Source organism: Phasianus colchicus, chromosome 8 (assembly GCF_987193195.1).
Source record: "Phasianus colchicus chromosome 8, bPhaCol1.hap1.1, whole genome shotgun sequence".
NCBI lineage: Eukaryota > Metazoa > Chordata > Aves > Galliformes > Phasianidae > Phasianus > Phasianus colchicus.
In genome coordinates, this window is record NC_143443.1 from 24191863 (window position 1) to 24212471 (window position 20609).

The 20609-nt window shown below is 43.7% G+C and overlaps 1 protein-coding gene across 4 annotated transcripts in view; it reads left to right on the top strand.

Annotated features, from left to right (window-relative positions):
* The window catches only part of NEURL1 (neuralized E3 ubiquitin protein ligase 1), a 134930-nt gene that overhangs the window by 56490 nt on the left and 57831 nt on the right, over positions 1 to 20609 (top strand). Inside the window, exon 1 of one of the 4 annotated variants that reach the window (XM_090145465.1) lies at positions 1354 to 1376. The exons of 1 other annotated variant lie outside the window; for it this stretch is intronic. In XM_090145465.1, coding sequence (XP_090001591.1) covers positions 1370 to 1376 — 7 coding nt within the window. In that variant the 5' untranslated portion in view covers positions 1354 to 1369. Of the gene's footprint in view, positions 1 to 1353; positions 1377 to 1713; positions 1890 to 20609 lie in introns of those variants that run through there. 2 more of the 4 variants (XM_031597534.2, XM_090145464.1) reach the window with 2 other exon arrangements.

Below are 20609 nucleotides of genomic sequence, written 5' to 3' on the forward strand. Positions count from 1 at the left end.
AACTCTTAAAAATGCTTCATTTTTGAGTTAAAGAAACATTTTGTTCAGTGAGACGCACAAAGCATTCAGTTTTGGGCCAACACAAAATGATTTTTTTTTTTCTAGCAATCTCTTGGTTGAGGCAGTGAACCAAAAACTCAATTATTCACAGAGCTGCAGCAAGATTAAGGTAAGGATGGAAAGCAGAACTGAGCAAGCAAGGGAGAAAATTTGGGGTCGGAGAGTGGAGTGAATCTTAATTCCTTGGGGTGAAACATGATGGTTTAAGGCATCAGTGCCCATTGGTTACTTCGCTCTGAGTGTGAGGCACTGGGTCAGTGTGACCCAGGTGCTGCCCTATGCCAGCTGGGTTGCACGGGCCATGCTGCGGTGCTCCTGGGGACTCATCCTTGTGCTGCACTGCTGCTGCTGTAAATGCAGCATCGTCCAGGAGGGGAAGAATAAAAAGAGGGAAAAAAAAACACCAAAGTCTCCTGCCAAGAAGCTGCTGTAAGCTCTGCAGAGTGTGAGTTTGGGCAGGGAGGAGCTGAGCACTGCTCATCCCAGGGAACGCTGCTGCTTGGCTCCGGGTGCGAATCTCCTCGGTGGGGCAGAAGGAGCCGGGCGCTGGTGGTGCCTGCTGCTGCTTGGGGATGCTCCTCTGGCAGGTTCGAAATGCTTGGCACAGCTTTACTCACGCACGCGGCGTTAGTGCAAACACCCTGACTGTGCTTCTCTGGCTTCAGCTTTTTTTTTTTTGCATTGCTTTTTGTTTTTTTTTTCTCTTACCCAGCCATCCTAAGCAATAATCTGATTTCCCCTTATCCTGGTGGGAGAGCGAATGCAGTGGGATGGCAGGTTTTGCCCAGCACCATGGTAAGGGGTGGGAGGCAGAGCTGGGCTTGTGGCTGTTTGAATCCCACTCCTTTGCAGAATGAGGAATGACTGCAACATAGCAATAAACTGCATGAATTACTTTTAAATAAGCCAGCTTGGATGCACCATGGCTGGCTGTGGCAGCATGGTGCCCACTGTGCTCATCTACCGTTAGAGCAGCAGACAGGAGAGATGCAAGGGAGGTGGTGCACGTGTGTGGCTGGAGATGGAAAGAGCTGGCTCTTGCATGGGGGAAGAGGAGCAGGACCATATGCGTATCCCCACTGCCCCGGCACCCCATTCCCTGCTTCTGGTGCTGCTTTCTGCCAGCAGAGGTAATGGGCTGCAGCACAGACGCTGAGCTGAGCATGCAAACCTCGCACCAAGGAGTTGACGGGGGTAATGTTTTTATTATTCCAGTCTGTGGTGAACCAGTCTGCATTTCAAGTACTCCTTTGCTATTAAATAACTAATAATTAACCAGCAGAGGCCGTTTGAAGACTCTGGTGCAGTGATGTCTGGTAATAATTTTTTTTCCACCTATTTTATTTTATTTTAATTTTTGCCCTTCCAGTTCATTCCGAGACTCCGCAATGGGGTCCCAGAGTGGTTTTCAATGCCCGATGCCGTTGGCTGTTTATAAATAAGTTCTGAACGCGGTGAGTGAAGTTGGCAGCGCCTCGGGCTTTGTTCTGAGCGCTGCCGGGTACCACGGCCACCTCCGTGGCTCCGGTTTTGGGAGCGCAGTATGGGATGCTGGGGGCAGCGTGGGGCGGGGGGGGGGAGCGCCGCATCCCCGAAGCGTCGGCAGCTATTTCAGGAAGACGCGAAGTCTCCTCCTTCTTATGTAAATAAACGTGACAGCTCCCAGCGCCGGTGCGGGAGGGCCGCGAGTGGGTGGAGGCAGCCGGCGAGGGGCAGCGGGGCCGGGGGCTGCGGAGCGGAGCGATGAGCGCCGGCGGTGCCTGAAGGGGCGGCTATGGGGGGCCAGGTGACCCGAGGGCCGCTGCACGGTGAGCGCTGCGAGGGGGAAGGTGAGGGCCGGGGGTGCGATGGAGGAGATGCGTGCGGTGTGTGCCAGCTTCCAGCGGGGGATGAAGGTTGCCGAAGGGGAACTGGGAGGCTTTGGAAACGGTCACCTTGCGTCTCCTTCCCGTCAGCCGCTCCGTAGTGTCCATTCATTTCTATGTTGCGTTGATGCAGCGTGGAACGAACGCTGGTTTGAACTACTCCGTGTGCTCGGCTGAGCCGCGGAGCCTGCCTGCTTTGCTAGGTAACGTGAAGCCGTGTAGGGAGGGGGGGCTGAACGCCCGGCGCGATGCTACAGCAAAATCCGGAGCAATAGGCAACGTGCGGCCGTGGCCGCGCAGATCTCATGCCATAAATATTTCGGTGAGAATCCTGCGCTCGTTAAACGTGCCGACTGCTCCGCAGTGTTCTGCTCACCTCGGGACGCAGCCCGTGTGCTGCACGTTCCGTGCGGGGGGAACGGGCTGTCAGAGAAACTTCCTCGTTGCTATAGTAAATAGGGCTGGGAAACGCGCAGATCTTGTGGTGCGGGCTTGGAGCTGCTCGTGTGCTTCCTTTGAGGTGTTAGAGGTATATGCTGGAGCTGTGAGTATTCACGTCCCAGTCCCGATTTTTGTTGGATTGGGTGAAAAACACAAACTCTGCAGTTTAAGGAACGAATGGAAAGAGTTAGGAAGCAGATGACTCTTTTCTAGCGGCGTGTCTCGAGTGAGACTGTAATTTGTTCATCATCTGTGTTCTGAAGTTCACCCACAGTCTGACCTTATTTCTTCTATAATGTCGCAGTGTACATGTCATATGCACAATGTGAGTGCTGTTGGGTCAACATTTACAAAAAACAAGTAAACAAACAAGCAAACAAACAAACAAAAATAACCCAAAACAAACAGCTCTGGCTGTTGTAGGTTCCATTTCCCTTTGGAAGTGGCATTTGAATGAACTTGAGAAACCTGGCTGGGAAGGAGCAGCAGCTCTGTGTGTGCCAGGGCCTTCTGCTGCCCACTGTGCCTGCAGCTTCTGCCCTGTGGTGCTGCTCTGCCTGCCAGCCCGGCTCTCCTTATTTTTCATTTTCTTGGGAGATGCAAAGTAATGAGGAGACACGGGTAATTAACTCTGCTGAATTTCCCTCTGTGGACAAGGGGGCTACAGGCAGCGTTGTAATGAGAGGTGATACGCTGCTGAGTGTAGCACAAGTCTTCTGAAATGTAGGTGTGCATTATATTTAAAAATAGGAAGAAGTCATCCACCAAAGGACACGTAATGAAAATAGACTACATCTGCACTTGTGGTTCGTCTGTGGCTGCCATTCCTGCAGTTCCATCTTTCTGTTGAATGTTTCTGTTTTCAGATATGCTGGGGAAAGAGAACCGAAACCGTATCAGTTTTTCAGAAGAATAAATGAAACTGAACATAATGATAGCAAAAGGAGCTCTGTGAGCAACCTTGGGGTAATGCCCCTTATAGAAACCATGTGTAAAGTACAAATATATTGCTTTCAGATATTTCCAATGACCTCTGTGCACTGAAAGAGTGGGCTGGGATTTTCCTGGGCACCTGAGTCATTTAACTCAATTGAAAACCAGCTGGGATGAGGTGCAGCCACCCTGCCCAGCTGCTGGAGGCTCTTGCTGGGGTGGGCATAGCTCCCAAGCCTGGCATGGTGCACAGGCACCTGCTTGCCCCTGGTTGTCCACCCTCACTTTGGTTGAGTTGGAAAAGTGAATTGAGAGATGGGCTCCCGAACTGGGCTGTGAGGGTGGCACTCCTTCAAAAGGCATCGAAGCAGTGTGGCAGTGGTTAACAGCTGTGGGTCGTTCGAAAGAAGACGTCTTATGGCTTTGTATGTTGGCACACAGGAGCTCTTCGTTCCTTCTTCTTGAAGGAATGTGTGTTGAAGGGATTGAAGCGATGTGCGTTGCTCAAGTGCCCTCATGCAATCTCTGTCCACGTGCCTGTATTCTCCATGGTGCTGTGATGGTCTCTGCTTCTCTTTCCCCCTTCCCACCCCCTGCACACAAGTCCTTGGCGTGCTTTCCAGTGCTCTCTGTGCAAAAAGAAGAAAAGTTGAAATGGGAAGTCCAATGGTAACGCAGTCGTGATGGACAGGATGTTTACAGTCCATGCAAAAGGGAACATCTATACATGTGGTGTTTACGTTAGCAATATTTTAAACAGGAAATGTTAATATGATTGCTCGTGGTTCATCTGAGGAGAGTTTCTTCAAGACTGGCTGTGTGCTATAGCGTTCCTACAACATAGGCGGACTTAACTAAATATTTATATTCAACTACTTGTTAATAATCGTGCATAAAACATCCCTGATGGATGCATATCTCAGAACAAGTACGTTCTTCTTACGCATTTGGTTCAACTGTCACCTGCTGCGTTAGTTTTCAATTCCACTTTATGGCTGTGAGTGAGATGCTATTTGCATTCAGTTTTAGGGGATCGAATCCAGTTTTTGCCTGAGAAAAAAAAAACGTCTTGAGAATTTTTTAAATTATTATTATTTTAAGTATATTTTTATTATTCACTTGGAATGGAGCAGACAAAAAGTCAGGCTTCAGCCAAGGAAGCTGCTGAGCTGTGCTGGAGAGGGTTCAGTGCGTGGCTACGTGCGGAGGTTAGTGATGAACGCGTCCGTATCTCTTCAGAGGGTGTTTGACTGGCTGGAGTGTACACAGTGCATTAATTCATGTGCAGGGGACGTGTCTGCTGAATGCACATTTGCTCAATAACCTTCCCTCCTACAAGTCACAGTTGCTGTTAAGTCCCTCATCGCAGGGCTTTGTCTTGTTTTTGTTTTAATTACTCTCGTGTCACGGGCGCACATCAGTGATTTGCAGTGGGATAATTTCTACAAGGAGCAGGAAAAAGGTATCTTGTGTCACATTTTCCAAACTGTAATTGTATGGCATCAGTGTATTTGCAAAGAAGTCCCTGGTGAGAATGCATCAGTATTTTAGCCTGGGAAGCAGCAGTGACTGACAGGTGTAACTTTTGGCTTGAGCAGTTGAGTTTTTAAGCTTCTTAAGTGGACGATGCTCTGTAGCCTGAGGATACAATAAAAATAATGGCTCCTGTCTTTGTGGGATGTATATACAGGTGTAAGCATTACGTATGGCCAGAATTTCCCTGTACCTATGTAAGTCCTGGTGTGCTGCACAACTGCGTGGTTGAATAGCAGGAGGCAGAAAGGAGCAGGAGTTGTTGGCATGGCAGTTCTCTATCTGCACTACATGGTGGTGAAGACTTTTGGGCAGCTACTTGGGTTCGTTTCCTATTTCATTGGCATCCTGTTTGCCACGGTCTTTTCCTACACCTGGCTGCTGATTTATTCCTGTGCACAGTAGGTGTGAAGTGCTGGCACTGTCCTGCCTCTGCATTTTGTTCTCATGGAGAGCATTCTGTGTGGGACTCAAAGGTGTCACCAGGAGGTTTGGGATATTTGAGGTTGGCTGGGAGCCTCCAGCCCCAATGAGCTGCTGCTGTAGGACTTTGGGGAACAGTGGAAGCTGGAGGTCGTTTCCTGAGTGAAAAACAGCTATGGTGTGCAACTTCATTTATTCCTTCTTTGCACAATGGAGCTCTATTTTTAGCTTTCTCTTAATGCTTTGTAGTGTAGTGAATGGTATATCTGTAGGCAAGTGCTGAATCAGCCCCATGCTGTATTTCCTACTTTGTGTGTTCCTTGCCTATTCTGCAACAACCTTGCCAAATGCTGCATTTTACCCTTGCAGTTAATACTGCCCAACAGAACTGTACTCTAGCACACACCGTTGTACACACCTTCAGATGAAATAATTTCTGACTTTGATCTGATTAAAACTGTAAAATATCCCAGAAGAAATAAGAAACAAAAAACAACAATCTGACAGCACCAATTTAGTGAGATTTCTTTACAACTTAATTTTACTTTGCATTTTTTGTCATATCTAGACTATTATCTAGATTCTGAGGTATCTTACCTGGCTTCCATATTTGGAATGATTGAAAATTTCTTCACCCTCACTAAGGGGTTAACATTTCCCATATTCTGCAGGCAGTCTCTCACTGAGAACCAAGATGAGATGGGGAGAAGAGGGTCTTTCTAAGGTCGCTCTGCTTTCAGCAAGATTGGTATCTAGCTCTGAAAGCAAATGAGTATGTGTGTGTATGGGAAGTTAATCCTGCTCAGGGTTGGATTAACTGGTGCAGAAGACCCTGGGCAGAGTGCCAAAGCAGTGCTGGCATTTGCTAAAAGTGGGGCTCCCAGAGATTATTTCAATTTGTGCCTCTGACCTGTGGGTCACCTTCGAATGTCCTTAGGTGGCTGACAATATTGACTGCTGACAACGTTTTTCAGATGAAGTAGTGCCTCCATATGTAGAGATTTTATGGGAAACCACATTTATACTTGAAAACTCTGTTGTGAAAGGCAGATGACTTCTTCATTAGCTGTGGCATTATTTAACTCTAGGGGTCTTGGTGATGTGAGCAAAGAGCATCCCTGTTCTAGTTTAATCTTTTGCTTTCCTGGCATTATCCCTGTTCATTTTTCCATATCCTCTTGATGCTGAGGGGACCGAGGGACTGAATGTTTTGTGTTATTTTTCATATTTGGTTGTCTTATTTGTCTCCTCTTTGAGTGGTCCTCGCCCTCCTCTACAGGGAGCTGTTCTTACAGCTGATCTGTCTTCACTTGTTCCTTACTTAATTCCTCTTTTGTTGAGAATTATGGATGGTATTTTTAGCTGTCATTCAATTAATTTAGAGGTAGCAGGTGTCTCTTCAGAAGGGTTTGTTGGATCCTCTGATGAGTTCCAGGGAATCATCTTCATGCTTAATCAGAACAAATGTTCCCAGAACCAGAAGAAACATGTTGTTAATGGTATAAAATAGGTTTGTGGAACAAATACTACTGCCATTGCTGGCATCTAGGAGGAGTTAAGAAGAAGTGGTCTCTAGCCATGCAGTCTCAAAATTGACAGGCCTGCTTTCTTTTTATTACAGAATTTTACATTAATGTCCATACATTCTGAGGGTAGAATTGACATCAGCCTAAAAGAGATTAATCATAGAGTAAAAGCGAACTTTTTGAAAAGTGAAGGCAAAGCAAGAAATTGATCCTGATGGATTGCCCTGGGGAATCAGTAGGAATTTACTGATGGCGCAGCAGGGAGTGGAGCTGGAGGTCAGGAGAGATCTCATCTCCCAGAGGCTGAACAAGGAGCGTGCCTGCCAGCCTCATGGTCCATGTGTCCCTGATCAGAGCATATGCTGCAGTGCTGTGTCTGACGGTATTTTGCTGTAGGGTTGATCCCTATTAGTGTTGCTGTCTGTTTGTTTTTCTCCCCATCTATCCCTCTCTAAATTACAGTATTTTTCTTTGAAGACATATTTATCTGAGTGAAGCTGGTCTGAGATGAGTCAGAGCCTTCTCCTCTGTGGCTCTTGTCAAGATGGCTTCAGTGGTATTTCTGTTCCTTGACTCTGTCCTTGATTGTGTCTTGAAGGGATGCTGTACTTTGTTGGCATTAAAAATGACATTCAAGATGACTGCAATTGGTGGGTCTAGAAAGAAGAATCCTTCAGTTTCTCTGGAATTCACTGTGAGTCTGGCAGCCCAGCAAAGGAGGGGGAATGCAGACAGAGCCATTATAATTGATCAGATGTGCCTTAGTATATATTTCCCATTGTAAAGGTTGATAGTACTTTTGTCTTAAAGAAAAAATGATAGTAATAAAAAAAGAAGAAAAGGGGGAGTAGTTGGACATAATAAAAGCAATATACATTAAGGAATGTGATGCAGAATGTAAATGGTGTAATCTTGCTTGCTTCCCCTGCAACAGCCTGTGTTGGCAGAAATCTGGAGTTCTTGCCCTTTTCCTCTTGCCCTTGGGATAAACCAAGGCTCCTTGCTATAAAAATCAGCTCTTTTTTTGTGGTTTGTTTTGCATTTACTCATTTACTCAGTCAGAAAAGGATATATGCTAATACAGAGAGGAAGCATTAGAGGTCAAGTAACACAGGCTGCCTAGGGTTTGAGTTGTCCTACCTTGCAGACTGTGGTGTCCCTCATGCAGCAGTTCTGCCCAGAGGCTGCTCGGTGTGTGGAGACCTACAAGCACACTGCTGTAGCCCTGGGGTACTACAGCAGACATTGTTGATGAAGTCTGGAGAAGAGAAAGGACCTTACACTTGACCAAACAAGAAAGATGTTCAGTGACCTCTTCATAAATTTCAACTAGGTGACAGAAACTGTTCCCATCTTTAACTACCTTTGAAAAGAAATCATTATGGATCAAAGCACACAGAGCCCTGGGTAGTTCCCAGCACTGACATGCAGACTGCACGGTGTGCTTTCAGAGAGCATAAGTTGTAGTCTCACTGCAGGTTTTGCTCTGGTTTGTTTCTTGTGCTTGCATGAAGCCTTCTTCATAGGTAGTGGGTACAACTCAAAGCTAAAGTCAGTCTTGGTGTGGTGTGGTGTGGGGGAAGCACAATTCAATTGGTGTTTTGAGGGTAGCAGGTGCTCACGTTTGAATTATACCTTGGCAGGAGTGAAGGTTTGCTTTGGCTAAACCTCTAAAAAGAGCCTATTCTCCTGTTCTCTGTGGTGTTTCCCAGCTAACCAAGCCCTCTGCTTGCTTTGCGAAGTTCAGGTACTCCTCAGGCTGTTGCAGGTCCCAGACCTGTGCTGTCCAACAGCCATGTGTAGACTTACGGAGAGGGAGTGGGTTTGAGTGTAGAAGTGCTCTCCCACCTAATGAGAGCTTTCCAACAGTCAAGGAAGGATGGGAAGGTGTTGTGTAGAGCCCCAGTGCAATGCTACCCTCTGTTTGCAGGGAAATTGAGCCATAAACCACACCATGACACACAGAAACCATTTTAATTTCAGTCTCTGCTGGAAGCATCGCATGGAAAAAAAAAGTGATCAGTATAAAAAGAAATGTTTATGTTTCTAGGAGCATAGACCTCCCAAATAATTAACATCACTTGACAAACTGCTGTTTAAAATGCAAGTGGTTTAAGTGCTGCAGTTCAACAGGCATTTGTCACAGTTCTGGCGTAAATGTGATGCACGCTTTGGGTTGGTTGCTGCCTTAAAGTAAAGAAAATTTCTTCTGGTAAACATCTTTTGCTTAAGGAAAAAGTCCTCTTAATTTTTTGTTTGGAAAAGCTAAATGCTAGAGAACTGGCCAAATGGCAACTTGGTGGCAAGGGCATTGGGCCTTTGGTTTAGGAAAGAAATAAATTCTGGACTTAAAGGGAAAAGGCTTTTGGGAGGAAATTTTTGAAAGCTACAACTTGAGCTCTACTTTGTATACCTCTAATATTCACTCAACTAGAATAACTTAGAATAGAACCTTACTTTTCTCTAGGGTGACTTAATTTTCTCTTGGGTGACTGACAGGAGACACAGAGATTGTTAAGAATTGGTATTTTCAAAGGTTAAAAAATAGCATCCTGCAAGGAGACTGAGATTAAAATAAAATATGAAAAGAAAAAAGTCTGTGGAAGATAGAAATGGAAGGGTGCCCATAATGTACTGAAGCATCCCAGATCAAAATGACTTATGTCTTTGCACACCAGATTCATATTATCAAATATAAAATAGAGCCTTAAGAATCTAATTACTTTTACAAAGGCATTATTGATGCTGTAAATTTCATGCAGCTTGGGAAAGGAAAATTGCTCAATTTATTTTCTGCCTATCCTTAACTAGTTCAATACTGCCCTCTGATTTTTTCAATTCCAAAGAGAAAGAAACCCCAGAAAGGGGCTGTCTTCTTCTATTTCAATTCAAAGTGAAGCTGTATGCTTAGAGGAAATGCAGTTCTAGGAGTCCTGATGAAAGACGGTCTCTCACATGATGGGAGTGGCTGTTCTTCTACTTTCAATCCTTCTGTCCCTCAAAGGCTCTGCAAAATTGGCTGAAGAGACCTTGATCAAGTGACACGGCTGTGACAGGGTTTCTGGACAGACTCCCTTCTGTCCAGCCCAATGCTCTATTGCTTGAGCATGGGTAGTTGATTCAGAATCTAGATATTACGTATCTATATTCTGTGGCTTGGAATTTGCATGGTTACTGACTGCAAAAGATCTTATTTTCCTTGACTTACAGTATTTTGAACACGGCTTCTAGCAGGCTTAGGTGGGAAAGTGGACAAGGCTGACTTTGGGATACACTAGAAAATCTTGTATTATGCTGTAAATTAATTCCTGAAATCTCATATGTTTTGATGAAAGAAGACAGACCGCCCCTTGGTTTGTCAGGTCCACCTCTAGCAGAGTACCTGCCAGAACAACAGAACTCAGACGTTTTTATTCCCTATGCCTGGGGTGCTTTTGCTTGCAAAAGATCTGATCCTACTGTGACATTTTCATCTGGGCTTGGAGTTCTCACTTGATGCAAAGAAATGAGCAGTTCCTTCTAAATTTAATAATTAAGATGATCAACACAAAGATCTGCAAGCTCTAATTGCAGATCTCTGTGCCTCTGCTTAAGGTGTTAGACCTGGGTATGGAGATGCAGGGATTCCAGCTCCCTTTTTTGGCAGCAGTGCATTGGCATTTATCATACAAAGGATAAAGCTTTCAGGCTATCCATTCCTATGGTAGCAAGGATAAAATGCAGAGAGATATCATCTGAATGTTCTCCAAATGGATGTGAAAGGGTGTGAAAGTCATTCAGAGACTTTAAGAGACGACTGCAGTTCTTAAAATGCTCTTCACCAAAGGTTGGTAACCTCAGTCACTTTGCTGGAAGATGTTTCTACCCTTTTATCTAAGTGACTGCCTGTGCTCTCTTTACCTGTTTCTCAGTTATCCCACAACTTCAGAGACTTTCTCTCTCTGTGCCCACATCCAGCAAAGCTGTTTTCTGAGGACTCCGAAGGTCATTCCATGCTGATAGCAATTCAGACTTACCAGTGCACAGGTAATTGCCTGAAGGAGACTGAAAAGTTATTTAGCACATGGTAACTGGTATCTTGCATTTTGTGTATTGCCCATACGTGTTTTGCATCTTCTAATCTTGTACTCTGGTAAATCTGTGCTCGAACTCTCATGGACAAACCTTATCTAATAGGTCTTTTGGTGTAGCCAAATCAGTATTTCTGTGGCACCTGTGCCTGATTCTTCAACTTGTGTGATGCAGGAGGATGTGTGTGGCATTGTTTAGGAAGCTGTAGTCAAGTAAAAGTACAGGCAAGTTAACTTGAGTAATTTCAACACATTGGAGAAGTAACTTTGGAGAGTGCAATCTGGGAAAATATAGAAATGGGTAGCAATTTTGGACTTTGGTGCAACTTCAATTTGATGACAAATAGTGTTTTTATCTATATACTGTATAGATAGCAATTGGTTCAAATTGTGCATTGAATATACTTTTGAATGAAGAAAACCAAGCAGGGAAATGCTTCATGGTCCAGGGGTGCAGGCTCCTGTTCAACAGCTGTGTCTGTATGCTGGCAGAAGGAGTGTTTGTCAGGCATGAATTGTGCTCCTTATTAAAATAGAGTTTAGGGTTGTGGCTTATAGAAATAGGTGCAATTATATATTAAAAAAAATAATAACAATCCAGAGGTCGTTTATGGAAGAAATGCCCCTTAGCGTGACAAGATGGCTAAAGATTTTCCACGACTTTTCAAGCTATGCAAAACAAGGAAGATAGATGAATGAATTGGCTTCAGCACCTAATTGCTCCTTGCTCTTCTCTGATAGTGTAGATGTCTTTCCACCAAGAGGTACCCTCTTGATTCCTTTAAGACCGTTTCTTATTCATTCTGGAGCTTCAAGGCCATGAATACGACTGTATGAGGAACAATGCTCTATATTGCATTTCTTCCTCTTTCCGTTCTTACCAATACTCTAATATGCAAAAATTCCCTTTGCATGAATTTTAAAACAGCATCATCTTCCTTTTACAAACTGGCATGCTTTTTTAATACCTCTCTCTTCCGTCAGCTATTTAGAAATAGACATCTTCACGTTGGACCTCCCAGGTCACCTGTGTAAGTTACCTGACTTTGGTGAATAACTGATCATCTTGGTGTAAGGCATGGTCAGGAGAGCAAGTCTGAAAAAGTATGAAATTGATGAAGATTATGTCCTAGATTTTCTTCTGCATAGTTGTGCATGTTGATGTTAACAAAATTTCAAGCTAGAGGTAGTGGAGCTTCCTAAATATAAATTTTGGGGTATCCTTCTCTACAAAAAGACTTGAGAGGTTGATGCAAGTACAAAGGAAATAATAATGACAGTTTATGGGAATTCTGAGAAGGTTTTTAATAAACAGGCCTTGAGCTTCTAGCCTGACTTATGTTTTTGCCTTTACAAAATCTGAGAGGATTGGAGCCCTTCCATGTGCTCTTAGAGTCACCTCCCCACTGTCTTTTGTGTGAGATTCAGCATAAGGATAGCAGGTAGAGTTGCTCTCCATATGCTCTTGCCCTCAGGCAGTGTGGATTCAACACTCTTGGGTCATTTACTGACTGGCCTGTTGCAGTAGGCACTAAGAAAAACAAGTTTCTGCATGGACTTCTCCAGCACCTATTTATAGCAAAGTGTTAATAACTTCATGGACCTGGCATGGGAATTGCTCGGAAGGATGATGGAATAGTGTTCGTGCTTTTTGTTTGGAGTCAGCGCCAAGGATGCTGTTTGTCTTCGTTACAATAAACGGTAACTTTATTTCCTGACTGGCCATTGAAGTTTCAAGTTTGAATTCATAGGGCCAGATTCAGATGCAAAAGAAACAAAGTTAATGACTGGAAGGGGTGTTTAAACTGGTGCAAGTGATGTGCTGCAGAGCCAGATGGGACTGGCGAAGGCAGTAATTTAGATTCCTCTTCTCCCTTTGGTACAGAAAGTGAAGATTGATGAAGGAATACACCAGTAGATGGCCAGATTCTTGTGTAAGGGGAGAAATGTTGCCCTTTCTCTTGCTTTGCAGCAGCAGCACTCAAATTATTGGCCTGGAAAAATAATATTTTAATTGTGTATGCTGGCTAGCATATCTAATTTTGGAGAAGAAAGGATGGCAAAGCAAGCAGAGGCAAAGTTTGTGTGGTCTGAGCTCTCCTGGAGAGAGAGGTAGGAGAGAAGAAATGAGGATTTCAGTAAAGAAATGGTGGAGGAGGAATTCAAGAAAGTACGTTGCTTCTGTCATTCTGAAAGATTTATGAGGTGGTTAAACATGACCAAATAGTAGAGTCACATTTTCGTGTACCTGTTAAGCTGTTAGATCTAATAACCCCATTCTTTAGGGGTTTACATGCTGCCAAACATAATCAGAAAAAAAAGCTGCTGGGATCAATATCATCTGGGATGAGTCAGACAGTGTACATCAAATCCAAAAATTCAACTGCAATTTCTCTTTGTCAGTGAAGAAGCCAGAAGACCTTCCGTAATTACATGTTCAAAGGGCTTCCCTTTAGGACTATTTTGGCTCTTTATTTAAAAAAACAAAACAAAACAAAACACTTTGATATCTGGATAATGGATGTTGATAGTTTTAAGACTGCAGCAACTAACAGCAAAGTGAGCAAATTTCTTGCACTGAAAAGGGAACTTTCAAAAGGAATGAAATCATACCAAAAACCAGAAGACATATTGAATAACAATATATCTACAGCTACCAATGTGCAGAAAGCGAAAATCTGGGCATTACAGCATCAACACCAGAAGGGTTTTGCAAAAGGTTCACACAGCGATCAGCGTTGTGCTTGGAGGGTTGTGACAGCAGTCAGGAAATTACTGGCGTATCTGTTGGGAATGGAAGATCTCCATTTTATCAAAACAGGCTGTCCAGGGAGGTGGTGGAGTCCCTGGAGGTGTTCAGGAGAAGTGGAGATGTGGCACAGAGGGACATGGTTAATGATCATGGTGAGGATGGATTGATGGTTGGACTAGATTATAGAATCATAGAATCACCTGGGTTGAAAAGGACCACAATGATCATCTAGTTTCAACCCCCCCGCTATGTGCAGAGTTGCCAGCCACTAGACCAGGCTGCCCAGAGCCACATCCATCCTGGCCTTGAATGCCTCCAGGGATGGGGCATCCACAACCTCCTTGGGCAACCTGTTATAGTGTGTTACCATCCTCTGTGTGAAAAACTTCTTCCTAATATCAAACCTAAACCTCCCTTGTCTCAGTTTAAAACCATAGACGATCTCTGTGGTCTTTGGAGCCTTAATGATTTGAAGCTTGCAGAGCTGAGCACTGTCCTTTGGCTGTGCCATCGTCTTGCTGTGTGCAACCCAGGCAGCCCTGCAGGAAGGGAAGTACTGCTCATGGGTTTAGACACATCCTTCCGGGCAGCCACCAGTAAAGGAAGGAGATGTGCTTAAATCTCTGAGAACAGTGAGAAGGGAGCCTTTACAAAGCATTGTTTGGGTTTGGAACAATAATCGCAACATTTTAGAAGTGCTTGTTAAGTTTTAAATGTGGATGGGGTAAGGAGCTGCTTCCAGCAGGTGTGCTGTCAAGAGACCCTGCAAGTAACAGTGAACTTTAGAAGGAAGAGCGTGAAATACATATGACCCAAGCAGTGCATTTTTAAAGAAGACTAACACAAAATGACCCAACTTTATAGTACCTCAAAGTGAATCTAAATGGATGGTTTATATTAGGAAAAATGGCACGCTCCAAATGTAAATGTCATGTATAAGAAGAAAAATTGCTTCCTGAGTTCTTTAGAAATGGTATTACGGCTTAAAACTTCATGGTATGTGGTAGTGAATGATAAACATAATCTACACTGTCCAGCTGGGTAAGAAGAGAAGTAAAAGAACAGGCTCTGGGTTATATATCCTGACCAACCAGATACTAAATTAAAGTGAAGCCATCCACACGTGACATTTGCAATAAATTCAAGCAGCAAAATGCAGAAGAGACAGCAAAGCCACTGGAAATTTCACTGTTTCGATCCAAAGTTGTCAGCGTTTCTGAATTGTAAGGGATGTTAATGCTTTGTTCATATATGTTGCTGTAAGGCAGGAGCACATGGACTTGGTGCTGGGTGTACCCATGCTGTGCCTAAGGATGGGTATTTGGAGTGGCACAAGGGATGTTAAAGTGCTGGTGTGGTTGAACCTGCGTGCTCTTGAGGATGCAAGAGCTCTTTTCTGATTGCTGTGATCTAAGCTCTAGCAAGTTGGCCTCAACCTTCTGTGGCTTTGAGGAAGTGGTAGTATGAGAGTTAAATCACGGTAACCTTGGGAATATTTCACTTAGTGCAAGCATGATGTTTCCTTGGAGGTGAATGGTGCTGTCTGTGTGCTGGAGTATTTTCCGGGGTCTTTCTAGATGCATCCATCCAGCAGCCTTTGTTCTCTGCCCTGCAGCTATGGATACAGGCTTTAAATGCCCAGCACCCATATCACCTTCCTGCAGATACTGTGTCTGCAGAGATATTCCTGCTTTCTGTCCTGTTTTGGAGAGCCTGTACTATTCCAGTGTATCGTTCACTTGCTTTATTACAGGGATACTCAGCAGAGCCACATTTTTTGTAAAGAGCATGGTAGGAAGGTGTATCCAGTCTGGGACTTTTGTCTTTCGCAGTGAGAAGTGGTCTCTGGTTAGGGAGTGGTGCTAAGAGATGAGAGTAAGTCAGCTAGAAGATGCTCTCCCAGTGCTCTATTCAGACAAGGAGCATGATTCAGAGATGCTCATCATTACCTTCTTAACACCCTATCTCTTGTCATTGGTGACGGAGGGACTGAATTAAGAAAAGCATCCTGCTATAGCTCATTGTATTATAAATATGCAGTATGAATGGCCTGCTATGGGCTTCAGTCCACTTAGATGCTGAGTCTAGAAACACATACTTGCTTTCTCACAGGTATGCTTCAGAGGTAACTCCAGGGCCTGAGTTCAGAACAGAAGCTTCTCTAACTTGTATTTTCTTTGCACCGTCTTGTAAAGTATTCCATTTTCTACTCTCTTAGATTTTAGTTCTGCAGGTCCATGTTATTGTCTCAACCACTTTTAGTCTTGCCTTATGCCTGGTCTTTACTGTTCCCACCTTCCTCCTTGTCTTGAGAAATATGTGAAGTTGAACCTTGACAAATTACTACTTTTTGTGGTGAACTCTTAATATTCGGACTTCCAAGCTATTATACCGTACATGGAAAATGTGCCCAGGATAAACTTTCCATTAAACTATTTAAATTGGAAGAGACAGCTGGCACATCTTCAAGTATTCCAGAATTAGATCCCAAAATACTGAGGCTAGTTAATCTTTTCGAAGAACAAAAACTCTTACTGATTTATATTTAGCAGAGGGAATGCATTTTAAAAACACAGTCTATATGAGGCCCCTTGAAGAAAACATCTTTTACATTGATTTGTAGTCCATGGAAATACTACGTGGCCATAAAATATTTGCAGTTGGGCTCTGTTTTTTATGTAGCTACCTCTTTGCAGTGTGAGCTGTCATTAACCCTCCTGGCGTGGCTGCTCTGCAGGCTATGCAGTGAAGCACAGCTACCTTTGGGCAGCAGCTTTGCCGTTCATCAAGGTTAGCTGTGCCTAATCTTGCAGGAGGGAAAGGGAAAATGCACCTTATGCTATGTTGGAAACTCTAGGCTGGGTAGATGAAGCTTTGGAGGTACTCTAATGTTAACGCAGGTGTAAAGTGTTTTATGTGCATAGTCCTGCTCTATACTAAGAAAATGAATGAATAACTGGAGTTACGGTCGGTTTCACTGGCTTGTCCCAGGTAGACTATAATGTGTGATCCTGCACAGGGCAGTGACACAGAAGGAGGTCATAGTAGTGTTGGTGACAGAATTGCTGCAGATGGGAAATGCTGAATAAAGACGCCCTAATTAGGGGCCTACAGGTGGTTAATTATTGCACAGTATCGTTACTGAAGGTGCTGACTTTAAAAATTAATTTACAAGAGGAAGAGCTTTCTTTTAATCAGCCTTATAAACATACAGAAATAGTTCTATATTCATACAACTCTCTTTTGATATAATCTTTTTTCCCCCCAGAAGAGCCATCCTCACACTACTTGGCTCTCCTGACTGCTCACAGTGCCAGCAGCTGGGTCATTCTTCTTGGGTCACCTCCCCAGCTCTGTCCTGCCGTGCTCTCCTTGCTTTCTACCCCTCCTGCATTTTGGGTCTTCCTTAACTTCCTTTGCACAGAGGATCATACAATCACGGGATCATTAAGGTTGGAAAAGACTGTTAAGACCATCTTGTCCAACTGTCAACCCATGACCACTGTGACCACCAAACTATGCCCCTCAGTGCCACATCTTTGGGCTCTGCCCAGGAGCATCTTCATTAGATCTTTCTCAGTAATTTCCACAAACGTTAGTTCTGACATAACCTTTCTACAAATAATTAAACAGATTCACTTCTCCTTCATGGTATCTATATCTCCTTTGGCCAAACATATTTTTGCTCTCAGATTATTTTTTTTGCTTTAAAAAAAAAAATTACGACTCAGACTTTCTATATATTAACTGGAGCAGAGCTCTTTTCCTATCTCTCCTAAGCTTTTCTTGTCACCTTTTTCAACCTCTGTACAAACTGCCAGCCTCCTGACCCTTGCTAATACTCATAGCCTCTGTATCATCTTCAAGCACACCCTCAGAAAGCCTTGCATCCAGGCTGTAACCAAGGACATACTTTTCAATGGGTTCTGCTGAGGTTGCTGAAAAAGTCCCGTGCCCAGGTCATTGCAGGAGTGCTTCCTGAGTGCCTCAGCATGAGGAGTGGCTAAACGGGAGCCATCACTGCTCCTCAGTGAAGTCGTATTGCAAATTATAGCTGGTTCTACATTCTGTCCTTACCGCCACTTTTTTGTACTGGTTTTATTTTTCTCGGTGGCATGAAAAATAAGCGTAGTCACTTGGGATGTTCCTCAAACACTGACCACTCCCCATCAGTCAGTTTTGAGAGATGGATCCATTGCGGATCATCTTGCAATGAGCTCTGGCTTTTGTTGCCTACTTTTCATAGTGGATGGGCATCTCACAGGCGTCTACAAAGCCACACTTGTCTTACAAATCTACTACTTTAGACACTGCTTTGCTTTTTTTGGTCTTAAAAAAAAAAAAAAAAAAAAAGAGAGAGAAGTATAACTCTAAGCCTTACCCGAGCTGGTATTATCTCCTTTCATGTACATGTTGTCTGTCTGCACCTGTCTCTTGTCTCCTAGTTTGCAGTTTAAGTGGAAAATCTTACACTATGTGCTAACCTACTCTCTTGATACATCTCATCACTGCTAAAATAGCACAGATGAAAATAAGTTACGTTTTGGCTTTGACTTGTTTTGGAGTCTTGGATGGGAGTGCTAGATCTGACCTGCTGGCTCAGATCCATCTTGTAGATAAGTCCCTAATTCACTAAAGTTTAACCCAAGATGCTCTATAATTTCAGGTTGCCTGGATTTAATGCTCCAGAATTAACCCTCTGCGTTTCTATCATTCTGTGCCCCAACCTCTGCAAAGCTGTAGTCCCTGTGCAAGGGCAAAGCTTTGTTTCCTGGTCATCTTGTAATGCTAAGATCAGTAGTTGACCATAGCGACAGCAATCTGATAGGGCTGTTGTCACCACAGCAGGCATAGGGAGAGTTGGTTGTAGCCTGGAGATAAGCAATTATTTATTTCTTCAAGAAAAGCAAACACATTTATAAAGGCATTGAAAAATACTTTGTTTTTACATTAGCACTTATTTATGGTTCCTTCTCTCCTGTGCTAATGCCCAGGATCAGGCTGCATGTGAAGAAAACAAGGTTTGCAACCCCTTTCAGTTTCCCATGGTGTTAAGCTAATATTTATTTTTAGTAAACCGTATCTTGAAATGTGCTTAGAAAAATGCATTTGCAAAGCCTAGCACAAGGAATTTGTTGTGGTTTTCTCCTTTTGAACTTTGTTAATAAATGCGAAGGATCAGTGGAAGTAGCTACTCTGTTTCAATACCATAATTTTCCAAAATAGGGAACCACCTCAAAAAGTGGGCTGCCTTGTGATTATTCATCTTGTACTTGATTGTTTTGTCTCCCTGTGCCGCTGGTAACCGTGTAGCTTTGGAGAAGCTGTGCAGGTTTTATTTCAGGGCTAAGACTTTCCTGCTGCACTGATGTTCCCAAATCCATCCTTTTAAATGCATGCTCAGTAAAACTGATGGGCAGATAAAAAAACACCTTTGTCATCCTCTTTGGATAATGTCAGGATTTTGGAACCCTTTTCTCCTTTCACAGCATGGTGCTTGCTCTGTCTGCTCCTTTCCCCATCACTGTCCTGCAGGACAGGCACAGCTCCGTCACTGACCCCACACCTCCTCCCCAAGTAGACGTGGCTTGGACATTCCCACCTGTTTTGTATGTCAGTCCCAGGGCCCTGGTCTGAAGTCTTCTTTTCTCTCTCACTCATTCCTGAATGCTGTTCATTTCACAAGCTTAAAGAAGTTCATCTTAAACACTTGGCAGTTAGTTTTCAGTCTGAGATGAGTTTTGACATGATTCTGGTAAGTGCTTATCAAGAATTTTTCAACTGGAAAAAAATGTATTTCAAAAAAATGAACTCCAGTCATTCTTTTGCAGCATTTAAGAAATCACAAGCCTTGAAGATTTTCATTTTGCAGAGCATGAATACTTGTGGTGAAAACCTGTAGCAGGCTTTGGGACACATTTTCTAAGCTGAGAACATCCAGTGCCCCAGTGCTTTTACAGAACAAATGGGTCTTCCTCAGGCCTTGAGATATCCAGGAGCCCAGGGACATTTAGCACACCTGGAGGGAGAACTGTGTCACCCCTGGGACAACATTCTGCTTTTTCAAACAGCCAGGGCTCCAGCAAAGAGCTCTTAGAATGCTGAAGGAAAAATGGCTTGGACTGCTTCACACTGTGGTTTTCATTACCAAAAGAAATGATACAAATGGCATCTGTTGTTGAGCATGAACTGGAAATGGCATCCTATCCCATCTTTAAAACCATGAGAGTGAGCAGATGCTGATCTTTGTGACTCTCAGCATGAAACCTGTATGGAGAGCCATGGTCCTTCTCTAGGTTTGCAGCAATTTGACACAAGGGCTGGTTTTTCTGACGTGATTTTGGTCTTATGACTTTTGTCACAAGATTCCAGTTGTTTGCGTGGCGCTGGCTGGTTGCTACAAGTCCCGTTTGTCAGCAGGAAGTATTTATGCCTGGCTCTTTTACTGCCCTGTTGTGGCATGGGAAACCTGCAGTGCCCTTGAACGTACTTTCAGATCTCAACCTTCTTGTTTGCTTGCAAATTTTATTTGAAGCAATAACTTCATTTGTCCTTTGTAAATGACTGATAAGTCAGACTGTGAAGAGTCTGGAACAGGCTTTCGGTTAATGCAGTCTTTCATGTTTTGTGTGAAGTCAGAAGGACTTTTGCATGGTTTGCCAACTGCAGCTCCAGGTTTGTGATCTTCGCTCAGTTCTTTATATAAATAAAAAAATAATTGAATCCTACTACAAGGGCCCTGTACTGATATTGCTGGTAGCAAAAGCTGAGGATATCAAAATGTGTAGTTAAATAAGTGAACTGGAGAAGGCCGTGGTCCAGGTCAAGCTCAGTTTGAACAAAGACTTAAAGCTCATGATTTATTTTGGCTTTAGCTGGCCAAGCAAGCACAGTGATGTATCACCAGACTGTGTTTCCAAAGTGTCTGTTTCCTTGTCTGAGTCCAGTCTTAGGTGTTTGTGCTGCAGTCTGAGGTTGTATGGTGTGTTCTCCTATTGGAGTGGCA